We start from the raw sequence: 17,714 nt of genomic DNA on the forward strand, positions 1-17,714 counted from the left end.
GGAATGACTCTCTAACTGTGGAATTCGGACCTCAGTAAGGCTCTGGAAAAGGCATTAGGAGAGAAGGAGAATGCTTGATTAGGAATACTCAAGCAATAGGAAAGATGCACTCCAATTACTGGCCCAGATACTCCAGCAAAGACACCAAGCGTGCAAGGAAGGCTGGCCCCAGCTCAGGAGTACCTTGTAGACGGCATAGCCAATGCTCAGCAAGCCCTGTCCGAGCCTCTTCTGTCGTCTGCGATTCTTCTGCATCAGACCCAGCAGCACTGTGCAGCAGGCGTCACTGACGCCCTCTTCCTGCTGGTCGTCTACCTCGGCCAAATGGATTTTGAACTGGGGATTGGTCCAGTAAGTGGCTGGAAGTCACCAGAAGATGGTGGTTCCCTCCCATGGTGGGGGGGTGAGGAGATGGGGAAGAATAAAATGAAAGGGAAGAAACTTGATCATCCCAAGGACAGTAACAATCTGGGCAAATTCTGCCTGGTAAGCTGCCTGGGCAAGTTTTCTTTACAAGGAGGTCAGGCATTTTCCTCTAGCTCCCGACCCCACCCACACACCCGCAGACATATCCCATAGCATTCAGAAGCTTTACACATGTCCCTTTGGTCAATGAGGAGGCCAGACATGCTTGACTGGAGGATATTCAAGGTCCCATGGCCTCAGGCTACACTGGGTCCACCTAGGAAGTAACGTCCAGGTCTTCCTGGAGAAATGGCGGACATCTACACGGTCTCAGCTCCTGGCCTATGAAGACAGACCCACCTCCTAGAGAAATGGAAATCTCTGGGTAAAAAGGATGCATGTTCCTAGGACTGATGAGAATGTAGTCCAGGGAAAACTTGCTGCCTGGGTGTCTGTTGACAGGCCATGAAGATATGAAGACAACCACTCTTGCCCCCTGGAAACTGCCGCCTGATAGCCATGTGTTCTCCCTCAGACAGAACCCAGCTTCAGATCACAGCCCGAAGCTGCCCTAATTGCTGATCCTCTATCCATCAGCCCACGGGCCCCCCTGGATGGTTTTAGCATTTGTAGCCCACAGATGAGATGCGCTCCCTTCAAGAGTAAGTCGCTTAATAATGCATGAGGAATAATAATTGGCAATTAAGAAGGATGCCTGACACACCACCTATGGATATTTTAAACGACCGCTTCATTTCAAATGTGATTTTTTAAATAATCTTTCAACACAGTGATTATACTAGCCAAGGCACAGAGAGGTCAAATGGGTCATCTCAGGGCACACAGCAGAGCATAATTGAAGAAGACAAGCCTGACAAGCATTTCCGCGCCAGAGCCTCGACAATTTCAATAATGACGTGCCCTGGGGGAAGAAAAGGAATGGGGAAAAGGGGAGTTCTTATCGTCTCTAAATAAGAGTCCAACTTGATGAAATAACAATGCATTCACAGGTGACCACGAGTCGCTGATCATTATTTTTCTCTTAACAATCAGATTATTTATTCAATTCCACCTTCCCAAAATCTCTACTTTCTGATTCTTTTATTTCAGGGCACAAGCATGTGGGCTCTTATAGCCAAATATGTGCAGATTCCAGAGGAGCCAGAGACAGTTCTGTAATCTTCTATACTTCCATGATTACCAAAGGGCAGGAACCATCCATCTCTCCCCGACAGCTAGTTGGCGAGCAGTACAGATGTGACTTAGCGCTTACACATACCTCAGGCACCCCCTGCAGTTCTGAGCTCCCAAAATGATCCATGCAAATTCACTACGCATTTTCTAAGCGCTTGCTAATGGCGAGCCTGTTTTAATCTCTCCCACATGCAACATGACAGCAATCTCGACAGTTTTTGTTTACTCCTCAACCAGAACTGGAGGATGAGAATGGGCCATAAAAATAATACATCCCATTTGTATAACACTCGCCGTTTCCAAAGCATGGGTATTATCGCTCCATTTTTGAGGATTAGGAAACTGAAGCTGAGAAAAGGGACCCTCCCAGGGTCCCACAGCTGGTAGGCTGAAAGACAGTGGCCGGAAAGGACCTCGCCTTCTTTCTCTCTGCTCAGCAGTGATCTCTGCCGCCAGAGATGGGCGCCATGGGTTGGATGGGGGATGAAGGAAGGAGAGAGCTGGTGCAGACCCAGGCCTGTGCTCATGTGGGATTTTATTATAACACGCTTCCTCAGACCTGAGCACAGCCCTGCAGTTGGCTCTGTGTGAGGAGAAAGCAGGAGGCCCTGTCCCGTGCTTACAGTTTCTGTCAATCAACATGTCACCATAGACTGGGAGGGAGCCTGGGCCCGGGAAGGTGGAGAGTGGAGAGAGTGGGTTTTGCTCTCCTTCCTTTTCCTTAGAGATGTGGGGTCGATTTTTTCAGAATTTCTTCTTTAGGTGCTGCCTCAGCTGATTCGACCTAGGAGGAGCCTATATATGTACGTGTTAGAGATCTGCTGTGAACGAGGGGCTTCCCACCTTTAATAAGATGAGGTTAGTGCAGAAGCAATGGTTTGCACCAGGCGAGCCACACCACCAGGAAAGACGCCCCTGTGACTCTCACGAGAGTGAGGACTGGCCATCACAGGCCCTGTGTGCGGCCATCCCTGACCCCCATGGCCAGGCCCCTCCACCTCCGACTCAGATGCAAACACAAAGCAAAATGGCTGCTCTGATGGACGCAGTCAGCTGAAAGCAGCAGGTGTGGCGCCCATCTCCCTCTAGCACCCCATCAGCCTCTCTGCCCCAGAGCTCAGCAGGATGGGTGCCAGTCAGCGAGGTCAGGTGGAAATGAACAAGAGGCCTTCGTGCAGGGTGTCAAGAGCACAGTTACTAAAAAGGAGCATGTCTTTGGGGGACAGGGGGCAAGTGGGTGAAGCAGGGACAGTGTGAACACATAAAAGCTGAAGAATGGTGTTACCTGAGATCTGGCCTCAGCTGAGGGGCTGCAGAGCCTGCCCACCTTTGCTGCCCTGGCTTCCATGCCCCAGGGGGGACCAGGACCTCCAGGGGATACCCAAGAGCAGAGAACAGAGTGCAAAGACGTTGCCCAGAGATTAACCTATAGACACCCAGCTCGGGGGAGGACTCCCAGGAGGGGGAGGCCCAGACAGCCCTTCCCCTCACCTGGGTAGTTCTGGCAGCCGCCAGCCGTGGAGCCCCGCGTCCAGCGGCCATTGAACAGGACCAGGTTCCATTTATGCACCTCCTCACTGCTCAGGGAGTCTGGGGACAGGTTGCAGATCTCCAGCCGAGAGAATTGCCTCAAGAAATCCGAAAAAGACATCCTAGGGGACAGAGGGACCAGAGAGCTCTCTGCCAAGGGAGCTGGGCTGGGAAGGTGATGGAAGGTCATGCCTACTGGGTCCAGGGAAGAGCAAAGAACATGGGCTGATCTTTTCTACAGACTACTAATGCCATACTCAGGGGCCATTGTCCAATTTGCTCACTATTGTGAGCCGGTCCCTTCTTACTAGAGAGTCCGCCTCACACATATCTAACCAGCCAAGCAACGAGAATGAACCATAACCTGGAAGAGACTCCAGGAGGGTAACCCCAGCAAAGCCCCTGCCTCCAGGCTGGGTTACGTCTAAGTCTACAAGACATTTCCTCCTATTTAATTCTGACGATGTCCAGCAGAGAGAGGATCGCTAAGCCATGTCATCTTCAAGGGGTATCATTATCTTCCTTAGCCCACCCACGAAGGAAGTTATCCTATTTTGATGGTAAGCTAAATCTCAGATTAAAGAAGGAGGAGTGCTCTTATTTCATTGAAAAGAAACAGAAAGTGAAGAACACAGGTTGAGAGCTCATCCATGATGAGGGCCCAGGTATGGTGGTTTCAATGCGTTAGACATGCTGGCATACAGGTCGAATTATATGCTTGGGTCAAAAGGGGGAGAAGAATGAAAGCTCCCCCCAGGCTGGGAACCATGTCGGATTTCTGGAACGTCTAGAGCTATGCCGCCCCACATCTGAACTGGTAGTGAACCCACAACTAAGGGCCTGCTCTCCCAAGCAGACAACTCTCTCACCAAAACTCCCCATCCTCAGCTTTCTTGTCCAGCTCTTCTTTCTGCCCGGGATCTATGTAATTCCACTCTGGTGCACTGGGAAAAAAAATAATAAAATTTAAACATTTTTTGAAATGAAGCAGAGGTTTTCATTCCTGAAGGATTAGTTGTGATGCAAACTGTTCACTGCAACTAAACTTCCCCCCAAAGACCTGAAATGGGATACGAAAAGAAATTTTTTTAAAAAGCTGGGAGGAAAGGCACAACAGAGAGCATGGGGGAAGTACAGAGTGAGGGGAGAGCCTGCAGGCTGGGAGCATAGACTCCACCACGGCCACTAGCAGGGCAACCCCACACATGCAGCAGGAATATTACACCATGGCCGTGCCCCAAACTTACTCTCCAGGCAATTTTTACATTTCTAATTAGGGCTCCCAGGCCCCCGATCACAGGAATGGGGGAGTCTGAGAGGCCATGCAAGAGGCCTGTCACAGAAAGGCATGTTATCAATTATCAATTAGTCAGCTGTCATTCTGGCTTATCTATCAGTCTGGGTGGAAGATGTTATGAGAGGGTCTGACCATCTCTGGCCACTAAGCCATGGTCCACCGCCTGAGATGGCAAAAATGACAATCAGGCCAGGTGTGATGGCAGTTTCCCTAAGGCACTGTCACCTTGTGAGGCCTCCTGCTGGTGGACTTTCTGTGGCAATACCCACAAACGTGGTTCAAATGCCATCTCCATCTCCCTGCCCTTTACAGAGTTGGGTTTTCCTGAAATATGCATGCAAGGTCTACATAACTGAGCAATATCAAGATCCATCTTTTTAAAAACTCTCTTTCCTGAATGCTTTCTGCAAAATGTGAATGCCTCCCCTTCTCTGCATAAAAGCTGGGGCACACACACACCCAGCCTCTAAGAGCCCCCAAGGGACCAGGCAAGAGAGCTCCCCAGGCCTCTTAAAATCATCGAAACATTGACTGGATCAGAACCACATCTCAGACGGTGCTTGTTATAAACAAAGATTAGGGGACAAATTGGAGAATTCTAGATCTGACCTTAACCTTCCAGTTGATTTTTTGAAAGAAAAAAAATTATTTAATTTAAGTAGACATTGGGCTGAGCCTAGACATGCTACCTCAGTGATGCAACACCCTCTGCCCCCAATAACGCGCGTGCGCACACACACTCACACATACACTCACACACTCACATTCACACACTCACTCTCACACTCACACACACTGACACTCACACAAACACTGACAAACACTCACACACTGACACACTCACACTCACACCCTCACACACACTTCCACACACACACTGACACACACACACACTCACACACACTCACACACACACACTCACACACACTCCAGGCCGGTCACCACCGCCACCCTTGGACCTGTCCCAGCTTGTTAGAGACTGAGTGGCATCAGGGAAAGGAGAGAAAGGCAAATAAGCCCTTTAGCAACTTGGTAAACAGGTGTTGGTTAAAATGGCCAAATCTTGGGATTTCAGTTTCATTCGGCCATGGCATTCCTTTGGGGTGGTTGGCAGAACTGGGGTTTGGGGTTTTGCTTAATCTTGCTTAATCTTGGGCAGTCAAATGCAAAATCTTTCATAGAAGAGGCCCCTCCTGGGCTCTACGGTCACGAGTCCCCTCATGACACAAACCTGAAAGGAAGTATCGCCGTTCTGAGCGGTTGAAATGTCATCAAGTTCCCTTCGAAAGCCCTCCCTGGCATCATGGAGTAAGGACAGCACATGGGGTACACATGAGGTTTAAGGACATATTGGGAGGGGGGTTATTTTAGGACTATTCCCATTTCTGGTGGCTCTGCATCAACGACACTAATGAATTCGATTTCCTTCCCAGTGTCAACCCGCTGCCCCTGTGCCAGCAGTGGTGACCAAGAGGAAACTGCCCCATGCTTTCAACACCCTCCTGCACCACGGCGACATTGATTCCAGGCACAGCGGTTGTGGGACACCCTGGGAAGCCTCGGTGCCAGTTACCATCTCGGACTGACTTTCTGTCCCCAGAGGTTCAGAAGCCTGCCCAAGAAGAGCCTGTCTGGTCATTAAAGGCTTTGCGGGCAAACATCAATACCTGCCCATCATGAGCTCTCCGAGAGTGTGCACGCCACTCCATTCATCACTGCCTGCTGCGGCCAGCTGGCTCCCAGGATAGAGTTCCACTGTCTAAGTGTCATTTCCTCTCGGGGCTGAGGGGTTTGGCCTTTGTCAGAGTGACCGGGGTTTGTGGAGTGGAAAGAATCCGATTGTAAGTGATCGATCTCACCTTTGGATCACCACCCTGCGGCCGGTGGAAAACAGACAAACCCTTCAGCGCTGAGCAAAATTCAACGGAGCTGCCAAATTTGCAAATGCCAAGAGGCCAGTCCAGAATCAAAGACTAGCTAAGTGGGTTTTGTTTGGCTTTTTCCAGCCTGGGACCGTTTACTACTCGTTTCTGCAAAGACTGTGTCGTCTGAGGACAGAAAGTGTTGCTGAACTCATCAGTGGCATCATTATTGTGTGTTTTGCAGGACATCTTTCCGCCGAGGGAGGAGAGGACTCGGGGAGAGAGGACAGCACCTACCCATCACTCCAGGCTCCCGTCCACTCCACTTGGCCCCACGGATTCCTGAGTCTGATCAGCTTCTCTGGACGGCCACGGAAATCCACCTGCAAGGTCCACATACAAAACAGCAACTGCAGTTGTGCCCTCCTGCTGCCCCTCATTGATGTCTGTACCTCAGAGGATTTGCATTGCGTTTTTCAAATGTCTCTAAACAACCACTTTGTTTGCTTTTGACATGTTTTCAGGCCCTGGCCAACTGCTCTATTTTTCACAACTTGGTTGCATAAATAGTGAGTCTAGCACAGAAACAAGCTTATGTCTGCCTTAACCTTGATTTCGATTTTTATAGTTGACTCTGTTCTTAATATACGAGAACTAATGATGATAAATGCCCTCTCAACAAATACTCATAGCACAGCAGTTACATTTACTGCACATGTACTGTATGGACTGGGGATGGGGCTAAGCATTTCCAATGAGTCACTGCCTCATTTATACCTCAACACAACTCTGGGAGCTAGGTACTGTTACACTCTTCATTTTACAGCTCAAAAAATCTGAGACTGGGATGTGTGAACTTATACAAGAGTACCTAGTCAGTAAGAGGTAGATGGAGGAGGGGCACCCACACTCTTTCTCTCCAAACCTCATACTCATAAATCCATACGTACTGCCTTCCCCTGCTGTTTATTGATAAGTCACTATGAGCCCACATGCTTGCATTTGCAAACACCCACATAAATGCAATGAATCGTGGAGTCTTCAGCGTCTTACTTCCCTTTATATCTTCCATCATGCCCTAGCCCAATGTTTATACGTATTCGTATTTGGGGATGGACTTAATTAAAGAGCATATTCACGAAACATAAACACATGCAATGAACATCCATGCCATTTTAATAAAGAACGAGAGCTGAGACTCCCACTGCATTTCCCTCTTTGCCTTGGCCATCAGGAAAGCCAAAGCAAATTAATTTCTCAGCTGTTGCACTTTGTCTAGCGTAGATGGTCTGGTGTGTTTTACCTTAGTTGTATGGTCTTATTGTGTCTATGCTTTTCATTGTAAACCACCTCAAATCCTTTTGGGGCACAGGCAGAATATCGGAAATAAAAACAATGAAAATGATAACTCACACTTTCTCCTTGGGTTGAAGAGTGAAGGACCCCTGTGTTCCTTCCCATGATTATACCCACCCAGCAAAGTCAGGGCAAGTATCACTGTCTTTTTTCTCTTTGAGGATGCTAGGCATTTCCCCTGCTTGGGCTGCACAATGACACTTCTTGGAATGAGTATAGAATCTAACTAACAATTTCTACAACTTTCCTCCAGAAATTTCTTCCTCTTCCCGGCCACCTCTCAGAGGAGAGCCTGCTTTTAGTTAGACTCCATCGAGCTATAGCTCTGAAAGGTGACATCCCCCACCTCTGAGTGGGTAAGCGTCAGAAGGGCACTTGTAATGAGCTAAAGCTGACCACACATGTGTGGTGGCGGGGCTTTCTTCGCGCAGCCGAAGAGAGATTGCACCTCAGCCGGGCAAGGAAACTCTTGGTGGTGATCCCTTCTCTATTTCTCTCAGGGACGCCCTGGACTTACGGTATTATCATGACTTATTACCTTGGCCTTCCTCCACCCCCACTCGATTTTACCTCCTCGATTCCAGTGACAGAGTATGCGTGACTCTTAACCAGCTTCTGTCTAGTGATGGCTTCTGTTTCGGCTGCACTGGAGACCTGGGTTGAAAATAAAGTTTGCGTAGGGTGGCTGCCCCTGACCTTGTTGGGGCTGGTGCTACAGTTATTTCCAAAGACATTATACACAGCCACGGGGGCCCCAGTGTGGGGCCGGGGGTGCAGGTGCAGCCGTGATAGAGCTTCCATCCGACCCCTCTTTAATTAGGCCTGCAGTTCCAGGCAGGATGCCGTGCGGCTGCCAAGCCTGGAATGTGATTACCAGCCTTTAAAATGTCACAGGAAACTGGCAAGTCATTGATTCTCCAAGAGTTGCTGCATGAAGAAGACTAATTACCCATCACGACTGCTCTGGACAAGTCCTGCTTCTCCATTGTTTTCACTGAGCAGATTTCCTAATTGTCCTTTCACATCCACCACCCCAACCCCCAATGCACCATAACATTTCTCTCTGTCCCAAAGCCTTCCGAGGCCTCTCGCCCCCTGTCCAGTCCCTTCCCCCGACATGTGGGGAGGGGAGCAAAGAAAACACGTCCTGACTCACATCAATAGAGCAAGCCAGCAGTGACCCTGCATGGACGGCCTTCCGGATGATCTGGTACAGATTGGCGGGTGGCTTCCTCAGGTCATAAAACTCAGAGATGCCACCCGTGAAATCCTCAAACCCCTCCACTGTGGACCCTCCAGTGAGAGCCTCATAAGAACCGTTGAGCCTATTGGAAAAGAAAGAAAATAAGCATCAACCACAGCCATTAGCAACCCCAGTGAGGGAACCCTGTGGGTGTGGGCAGAGACGATGCTAGGACATGGGGTGGTCTGGAAAGTAAGGGAGGGTTTTGCCAACTTTGCCATGGGCCAGGAAGGTGATTAGGCCACAGTTTCAGGTAGCCAGTTCAGCACTTTGCCAGGAATGAATCTCAGACCACCTCTCATCAGGCCACCCAGTCCTAGAAAAAGCAATGTACAACCTTTCCAGAGCTGACCCTGGCTTCTTGGGATTCTGGGGGTTGCAGGCATGAATAGGGATGATGGGGACCCTCCCTCAAGGCTGAGAGGCATCTCCTGGGGCCTGCTGTAGGAATAGGGCTGGAAAGGAATTGGGGTTGCTGGAAAGGGTACCAGTAAGTGAAACTAATTAAAAGAACCCAAAAGAAGTCTTTAAACATCAAATGCCAATGAGGAGAATGACTCTTGAACAAAGGATCAATAGCCTTTGTTGAGTTTGGTATCTAAGTATAGTGGTTTTCTTCTTCTTCATAATTCTTTGGAAAATTCATTTGGACCTAAGAACTGCCCTGGGGGATTGAAAGAGGAGAAAGCTAAGGCACCAAGGGACTAAGTGGCTTGTCTCCAGTTCACACATTCATGTGGAACAGAACTGAGTTCTTAAACCCCTAGCCCAAATTTCTGTTTCTCTTGGTTACTATGGGATACAGGGCATGGGGGTCCAGGTGATGGGAAAGACTTGGGCATGATACCTTGAGTTTGGGAAGGGGTCAGGTGAGATGTTCCAGGAAGACTGTGGGGTCCCCTAGCTCCTAACGGCCCCACTTACTTGGCATAGGCTTTCTCCAGCAGTGCGCTCCAGAATTCACTGCCCTCTTCGGAATGCAGGAAAAGTAGCTGCCCATCCTTGGTGGGCAGCCTGTCGTCCACGACCACTTCCACCCACTCTCCATACTGCCAGAACTGGGGGCAGGAAAACACAGCGGCTGCTCAAGGGAATAAGCTGATGGGGGGAGTGAGTCTCTTTGGGGACCTCAGAAGGTGCCCCTATGAAGATCAGTGTTCAGTATTGGACCTTTTGTGAATTCAAAGCTCCTTAACAGCCGTGTCTTACTGATCCGAGCACACAGGAGGGGCTGGAAAAAGCAGGAAACGTCGAGTCCAGTGTCCGAGTTTGTGCCTAAGGAAACCTACCCAGCATCACACAGAGGTGGTAGTGGGTGGCCCGGACCCATATCTCATGACACTCACTCCCAAGCCTTTGTTCAAGGCCTGGGGGAGGGGGATGGACATGTGGGTGACTAGAAGGAGGGGTGAAAGCAGCGGTTCTCAAACCCCAGTGTGCCCCAGAAGCTCCTGCAGGGACTGTTAAAACAGGGGCCACTGGGCCCCGACTCCAGAGCTCCCATCAGCAGATCTAGGGTGGGACCAAAGAACATGGAAAGTAGTGTCACGGGCCATGAGCCGGGCATGATACCTGAAAGTGAAAGATTCCCGCGTAGCTCTTCTGGAAGTTCTGGTCCCTGGGGACCACCCGGTAAAGCAGCTCTTCATTCAAGGTGAGGGAGGCAATGGCCGCTAGGAGCCAGCAGTCACCTGCAGCGGACCATGGAAGACGCACACTGGTCAGGCTGGGCCTGCAGGGTCCCTGCTTTGCTAACCCTCAATGTCCCACTCAATCCAGAGCCCATGTCACCCCTGTCCCTTCTAAGTCAAATTGTCAGACTCTCTTCCTGCCATGTCTGAAGTGGACCTTCAGCAGCCATCTGCTCCTGCTGTCTCACTGGACGTCATGTACTTAGATCCAAAGTTCTCTGCTCCTCTCGATGGCCTCCTGAATGCTGACCATTTCACACTGCTAAGCACTCAACCAGTGGAGTAAAAAAATGAAAGGAAAAAACAAAAGACACAAAAATCAGTCTCTTTGGTCCTGATAAAAACATTTGGTTGGGGGAAACATCGAATCTTTGCTCAGCCCAGGATATTTGTGTGTGTGTGTGATTGCATGCTTGTGCGTGCATGTGTGTGTTCCTTGCCCCGCATAACCTTGGATGACAGAAAGCTGGCTCTCCACATCTGTGTAGACTGCCCTTTTGCGTTCCAGAGCTCACCATGACCGCCTTGATGCCTCATTGCTTGTAACACTCTTGAGATATTGATTAGCATTAAATCATCATAATTTGAGGCAGAAGAAATAAAAGTCAAAAGAGGTTAAAAATTCTAGAGTTTGGTGACGGTCCCTTTCGAGATGTAGGACCAGCCCCAACAAGGTCAGGGGCAGCCACCCTACGTGAACTTTATTTTCAACCCAGGTCTCCAGTGCAGCCGAAACAGAAGCCATCACCAGACAGAAGCTGGTTAAGAGTCACGCATACTCTGTCACTGGAATCGAGGAGGTAAAATCGAGTGGGGGTGGAGGAAGGTCAAGGTAATAAGTCATGATAATACCGTAAGTCCAGGGCGTCCCTGAGAGAAAGAGATGCCCCCAGCACCTTCCTGAGCCACTTGAGCATAACTGTCTCTCACTGCCATTCTTCTCTGTTCTCCTCCTGCAGAGCAAAGATGTGGATCTTTTCATCTTGGCATTCACAGCAGGTGGCTGGCACATAGTAGGGCTCCATGTTTGATGAATGAAAATAAGCACGTGTCCAAAGGAATGAATGAGCCATATTTTGTTCTTGTGCAAATCCCCAGCAGCACCTGATGTGTTTGCACCTGAATCCCCCTGGGGTGTGGGAAAATGGAGGCCAACCAGGATATGCACAAACCTAACAGGTCCTATCTCCACCAAGATCAGGGGCCTTTGCCGCTAAAGCTCTGGGCAGAGGGAGACAACAAGGGAAGACAATCAGAGGCACTGGCCTCTGGGGAGTGGATGGGATGAGTATTCTGCAGCCCTCTCCTAAGGCAGGTGGCCCCTCACAGAGATCAGAGCAGCTGCACGGCCCTCAGGACTGGGCATAACCTGCCTCTCTTCTGATAGGGACAGTCATGCTCTCAGCCTAAGCTGCTTCCAGCGGCCCACCTAGAACGCTCCTTAGACATTACAATTCCAGGCACAGGAATAAAATGCCCCTCAGCTGCTGACATCAAATAGGGCTGCCCAGCTGGAGGACACTTTAATTTTCTCTTCACCTGCCTCCCTTCTGACATTTCACAGGGCCCACCTGGCTGTCACGGCAAGTGCAGAGCTCTGAGGAGATGCAGTGGATATGCAAGCTCCTGGACGACTGTCAGCGACTGTGGAAGGTGCAAATGCATTGTCATGGCAAAGATGCTTTCTCGAAGAAACATATCCAAATGAGTGTGTTTCCCTTCAAAAAGCCCTCTGGAGAGAATAAACATTTATTCTGTTGTTTAAAATATTTCAAGAGCTTGTTTTGAGGACTTGCCTTCAAGCCTATGACACATTACTTGGGTTCTTCTCAGTGGGGACACAGCTTTGATCTTTGTGCATAGTTTTAATTTTCAAAAGCAGCCAAGAGGCTTTGGATCCAAGTTGAGTGGTAAATAAGGTGGACCCCAAAAAAGCTGGGAAATAATCTTGATGGGCAAGTCCCTGCTCCCCAGACACCTCCAGGGAGGGCTAGTCATGGGCTACAGTTTCGGCTAACCAGGGAGCTGGAGGGGCAGGGATCCATGGTAAGTTGAAGAACCAACTGAGCTTTGTTCTTCCTGTTCCTTATTCAGGTTATATATGTAATGGGTTTCATAATTATCAAAATAATAAACTGATTTTTCTATTCCACTCAAATCATGATCCCTAGAATCCCCCCACCCATCACATCGGGGGGTTTCAGGGCTTCCAGAAAACAGATAGACCCCAATTACAACAATGAAGTCATTGCTTCGCTCTGTCAGGGAAAGTTTTAAGCCAATCAAGAAACAATCCTGAGTCAAGCTGTGTTAAAAAGAAATCTCTGAATTCAAAAATTCCCTTTATCTATTACAATCAAAGCTTGGCAGTCTGAACACTTAGTGTTATTATAGGTCACGGTAGCAAGACGTCAGGCTCTAACTTAAGGGAATTTCCCAAACACCAAGGGAGATGCTTCTGGGCCACAGAGAGAAAAAGAGAGGAGGGAAAGAAAGAGACATGTCAGACATTTGAACCCCTTCCTCAAACAATGGCAGGAGTGAGAACAATAGTTTCACACCCCAAGAGGAAGCCAAAGCAGAGAGGACGTATGTTGTTTCCCTCTGGGGATTCTGGGAGCGGAATAAAAATGGCAACAGAGAGTACCAAGGCAGAGAGGTGAGAGAAGATGGCAAAGAACAGCCTCTAGTGCTTCAGATGGTGAGTGATTGCAGAGCCTGTGGGTCAGGGACTGGAGGGAGTGCGTGACGTGTCCATGCACACTGAGCTGGGCCTGACTCAGCCAGGGAAGGTCCACTGGACCCTGACAATACCAGGAGAACAGACCGCACAATACGCCAGTCACATCTCCAAGAGACCAGCCAGGACCCAGAGGACCCACCAGCCCTTCCCCCAGTGTCCAGAGGGATATGTGGCCTTCGATGTATCCAGATGCCATTTTGGGGAGGCCAGAGATGGGCCTTTAAGAAGCAAGAAACCACCAAGCAGAGTGATTGAATGATGAACATTTATCCAAAAGAGAGGAGAACCTGAAACAGGCAGAGGAGGAAATACCTTTAATTGACGAGTTTATGTTTCCTTCCCACACATGGTCAGTGGAAATCGGGGCTCCCCACCAAGCTGAGAACAGTCCAGGAAAACAAAGATGTGCTGCTGGCACATCTGAGTTTCATGCAAAGATTTCGACCCTGCTAACATGTGCTTGTTTTGTAAAAACCCACCTTCAATATTTGATCAAAGCTGACGCATTCTTCCCCTGCTCTTTGGTATAAGGCTGCTCTCGGGTTTTACACACAGGCACTATTTCAGCTCTGCACACTGTGCTAAGTGATGGCAGGAGCTGCCCTCCCCATCTCCTTCCCATTGGTGAACATGCCTTTGCAGCCCTCAGCATTCACTTCCTCCTTTTTTGATACATTAAAACCCTCCGCACACACTTGTGGCTCTTTTTGCTTTGCTGACAATTCCCATCTCTCTGGCTAGACTGGAAGCTCACTGGAGGCCAACAGTGTGCCCCATACTTTTCATAGACCCCAGCATAAAATGCTTCCTTGAGAAATCACATTGGTATGAAATTGCCAGAAGTGATTTGAAAATGCATACCTTGGAGAGAAGTCCGGCACCCACCTGGGCAGCCTCCACAGAATTAAGAAAATCGTGAGCCACAGAAGAAAGAGATACCCAACTGGCTCTCTGGAAAAACCTCTCAGGTCCCCTTTGGCCTCTACAAATAAAGTTCAAGAGGCCACCAGTATGGTGCCAGCAGTAGACACCAGCAGATGGCCCAGGAGCCAGGCCAACCGCACCTGGGCAGACACAGCCAGCGTGCATATGGGGACCCAGCGGGGCCAGTCCTCCAGCGCCATCTTGGAAAGGAGGGGAGAGGAATCTGGAAGACTCACCAGTTACCCAAAAGGGATCAGTCCCTTATGCCGAAACAGACTTTCATTTATTGGATTGGACAAAATTTTAAACTGAATTGAACTCCATTGAGTTCCCTACTTCCCCAGGCAGGACTCTGCAGCTTCTTTGAACCTATAGATATACTTCCAGTTAATGCACCTTGCACTTCGGGAAGTGACCTACAGTAAATCGTGTTCAATCCTAAAGTAGGTTAATCCAATGGTTTCTTGGAAGGGTGAGTTCCTGCAAAGCGGAGATGAGAAAGAAATACATTCCAGGCTCAACCCTTCATCCTCCAAGAGTTCCCCTGAAATAGCATAAGCCATACCCTCGTTTGTGTTCTGCACAAGGAGAGTAACTTCCTGTGTTTGAATCTTTCGGGCTTTGCACCAGGTAAAGTGCATATTCAATCCCCACTTTCCTGATGAGCAAAGCTGAGGCTCTCAGCAGTTCAGTGACCTCCCAAGGTCAGACAAGCAATGTCAGAGCCAGGACTAGTCAGTCCAGCAAGATGATGAGCTTGCTGTCCTTCCCCCGCGCTCCAGAGCCACTCGGACGGACACAGAAGCAAACAGGATTATCACCGTTTGAAATATATGCCCTAGACCTCCAGGCAAGACAAACAAGAAATTTCAGGAACTTTCTCTCCTTCCCTCAAACCACACACAGCTTCTCACTAGCCTCTCATCATTTTCATTTTCCATTGGCCTTCACCTCATTAACATTTGGTGTTCTCTGACCTACCTCATCTCCTTATGTTGCAATAACATAAAATAGTTGCTAAGTCTTGGAGTTGTTATGAAAATAAAAATGAGGTAATATGTGTAAAGTGCTTAGCTTAGTGCCTGCCACATAGAAAGCCTTCAATAAACCTCACTACTATGCACTATTATCACCCAACAGAAATTAACCAAAAACACCAGGGAGCCCAAACAAGTGAATCAGCAAACATTAATTGAGTATGTACTACTCTATAAAAAAATTAAAATGAAAATTATGCTAGGCCATTGCTGGTACAATTCTCTATACATTTCCCTGTATGTTTGGTCTATGAAGCAGGAATCAGAATCTTGCTCCCACCCACCTGCCTCTCAGGCATTTTCAATCTCAGGCATCTGCATGACCAGTTTCTCACTTGCTCAAACCTGAGAGCCACTTTAATTCCTCTTTGCTTTCACTCCACTCGTGTCCAGTTGCTTCCCAAATGGTTTTGATATTGTTCCTAAATAGCTCCCCAAACCGGCCCCTCCTCTCTTAACACCCCTGCCATTGCCTTCTCTCCTGCTGGGAATGTAAGGGACCCTCTTTCCCCAAATATTCATTGGGGGTTGCAGAGCTGTACTTAGGAGGTTGCAGAAAAGAGGCAAACTTGTCATGACGTGAAAATATTCATGCATTTGTGCTTCAACATTCTCCCCCCTTCACAGTAGTTACTGTCCCTACATGAATCGTGCCAGTCTCACACACACAGAATTCAAAGCGGGTACAATGTGACACTGAACATTTGGCTAAATTTGCTGGATTTCGTGAAATGGATGAAAGTGACATAAAGTGATGTAAAGTGAAAGTGATGAAAGGAGACCCTGGCAGAGTTCAAGCAGTTACAGCTGAGGAAGAGAAAACTCCCTCGGCTCAAGGCAGGACTGGCACTTCCCAAGGGAATGGTTTGAGCATCAAAGGATTCAAAGAGGACCTTGGGAAAAGTGAAGTTTCCCAATGTTTTCATGATTCTGCTTCAAAGGGCAAGCAAAAAGTGGAGCGAGTGTGTGGCCTGCTACCTACCGTCTTGTAACGTTTTCCAGGAAAAGCATATCCCTCAAAAAGTCAACAATCAAATCCATTCTTTGTTCTAAGATTTAGCACAAAGCTGCAATTGTGACCATCAGTATTGTGAAATCCAAGAGAAATCTTTTGTATCGTTTTTCAAAGTCATACACTAACCAAACCTTTTTAGAAACTAATTACTAAGAACCCCGGGCCTCCGTTTTACTTTTAGTGGCCCTCTTCCAACACCAGTTGTCCTCAGATAACGAGTGTTTCTTACGTTGCAGGTGTCTTTCCATTCTCCCCATGGCAGCAAGTCTGGCTGAACATGACCCTGCTAACAGACCTTCCATGCTTCCACATTGCCCTGAGGAATAAAGGCCACAACTCCTCGGCCAGCATCAAGGCCCTGGCAATCTGACTGCCCCCTTTGCACTCGGCTCCTGCATTCCCGGCTTCCTCTGCGCTCCAGCCCTGCCTCGTCCTTACCAGTCCTCTCCAGGGCCCTGCTCTTTCTAGCCGAAGGACCTGTTCCTATTCTTTCTGCTGTCTGGATCCTTCTTCCCATCTCTCTTTACCAGGAGAGGAGAGACAGTGTCTGTTTATTCGAAGAAGGCACTTAATGAGAATTTGTCACATGAATGAGTGAGCTGGGAAAGGTCTTCCTGATTCTGACAAATCAGTATGTCTGATGAGTCACACATGTCCCTTTGCTCTTATAAGCATCCCACCACCCCTATCCCTGAGCCTGCCACATGGTCCGTACCTCCTGTGATATTGGTAAACTAAGAATCTAGCACGTATTATTATAATAGCTTCCTCATTTTGTGGTTGCCTTAGAGCAAGCTACCGTTGTTCTAGAAGCGAGACCCTAGAGCACATCAGTCCCTGGTGTTATGAATGTCCAGAAACTCTCAGCAGGGGGTGGGGTATATGGGTCACCCTAGGAGGAGTGTCATCGATACAGTTTCAAAGATTAGCCCCAAAATCTTACTGGTATTTTTCTGAGCAGTGGCGGTGTGACTCCTTACAGCAACTATAATTTTCATATCCTCAAAATGACTCCTTTCGAGCTACACTACATCTAATAAAGTACACTAAGTAATCCACTTTGGTGGCCCCCCCATAGACCAGCACAGATCTCCACTTTCCGGTTCCCATGGTTACCCAGAAGACATCCCTCAGACCTGACAGCAGAGTGGGCCACCGGGTGCAGAGGGTGGCTTTTGGCTGAGGATAGTTCGTGGGGGGTCATCTTTTCAATCAGAGGCCATCTTGCTTTACCTTCTAAGTTATCAGTGAGGAGGAAAGGGGGAAAAAAGAAAGAAAACTCTTCACAGCTGAGGGAACTGATTCAAATTATTTCAGTGTTTCTTCTAGTTCACGAAGCCCATCGGGCCAATTCTTATCCAATTTCTGCTATTGTTGAAGGAATAAGGCTCAATGGAGAGAAACTACTCACGGATTT

At 48.6% G+C, this 17,714-nt stretch overlaps 1 protein-coding gene across 1 annotated transcript in view; it reads right to left on the reverse strand.

Moving 5' to 3' along the window:
- The window catches only part of CAPN8 (calpain 8), a gene marked incomplete at both ends in the record, with an annotated part of 45,333 nt that overhangs the window by 16,355 nt on the left and 11,264 nt on the right, over positions 1 to 17,714 (reverse strand). Inside the window, 8 exons of the mRNA XM_081039180.1 lie at positions 184 to 359; positions 3,091 to 3,251; positions 3,999 to 4,073; positions 6,586 to 6,671; positions 8,215 to 8,298; positions 8,801 to 8,969; positions 9,812 to 9,945; positions 10,460 to 10,578. Of these exons, the coding sequence (XP_080895306.1) occupies positions 184 to 359; positions 3,091 to 3,251; positions 3,999 to 4,073; positions 6,586 to 6,671; positions 8,215 to 8,298; positions 8,801 to 8,969; positions 9,812 to 9,945; positions 10,460 to 10,578 (1,004 nt within the window). The remainder of the gene's footprint in view (positions 1 to 183; positions 360 to 3,090; positions 3,252 to 3,998; positions 4,074 to 6,585; positions 6,672 to 8,214; positions 8,299 to 8,800; positions 8,970 to 9,811; positions 9,946 to 10,459; positions 10,579 to 17,714) is intronic.

This window comes from Rhinolophus hipposideros (genome assembly GCF_964194185.1).
Source record: "Rhinolophus hipposideros genome assembly, chromosome: 26".
Classification (NCBI taxonomy): domain Eukaryota; kingdom Metazoa; phylum Chordata; class Mammalia; order Chiroptera; family Rhinolophidae; genus Rhinolophus; species Rhinolophus hipposideros.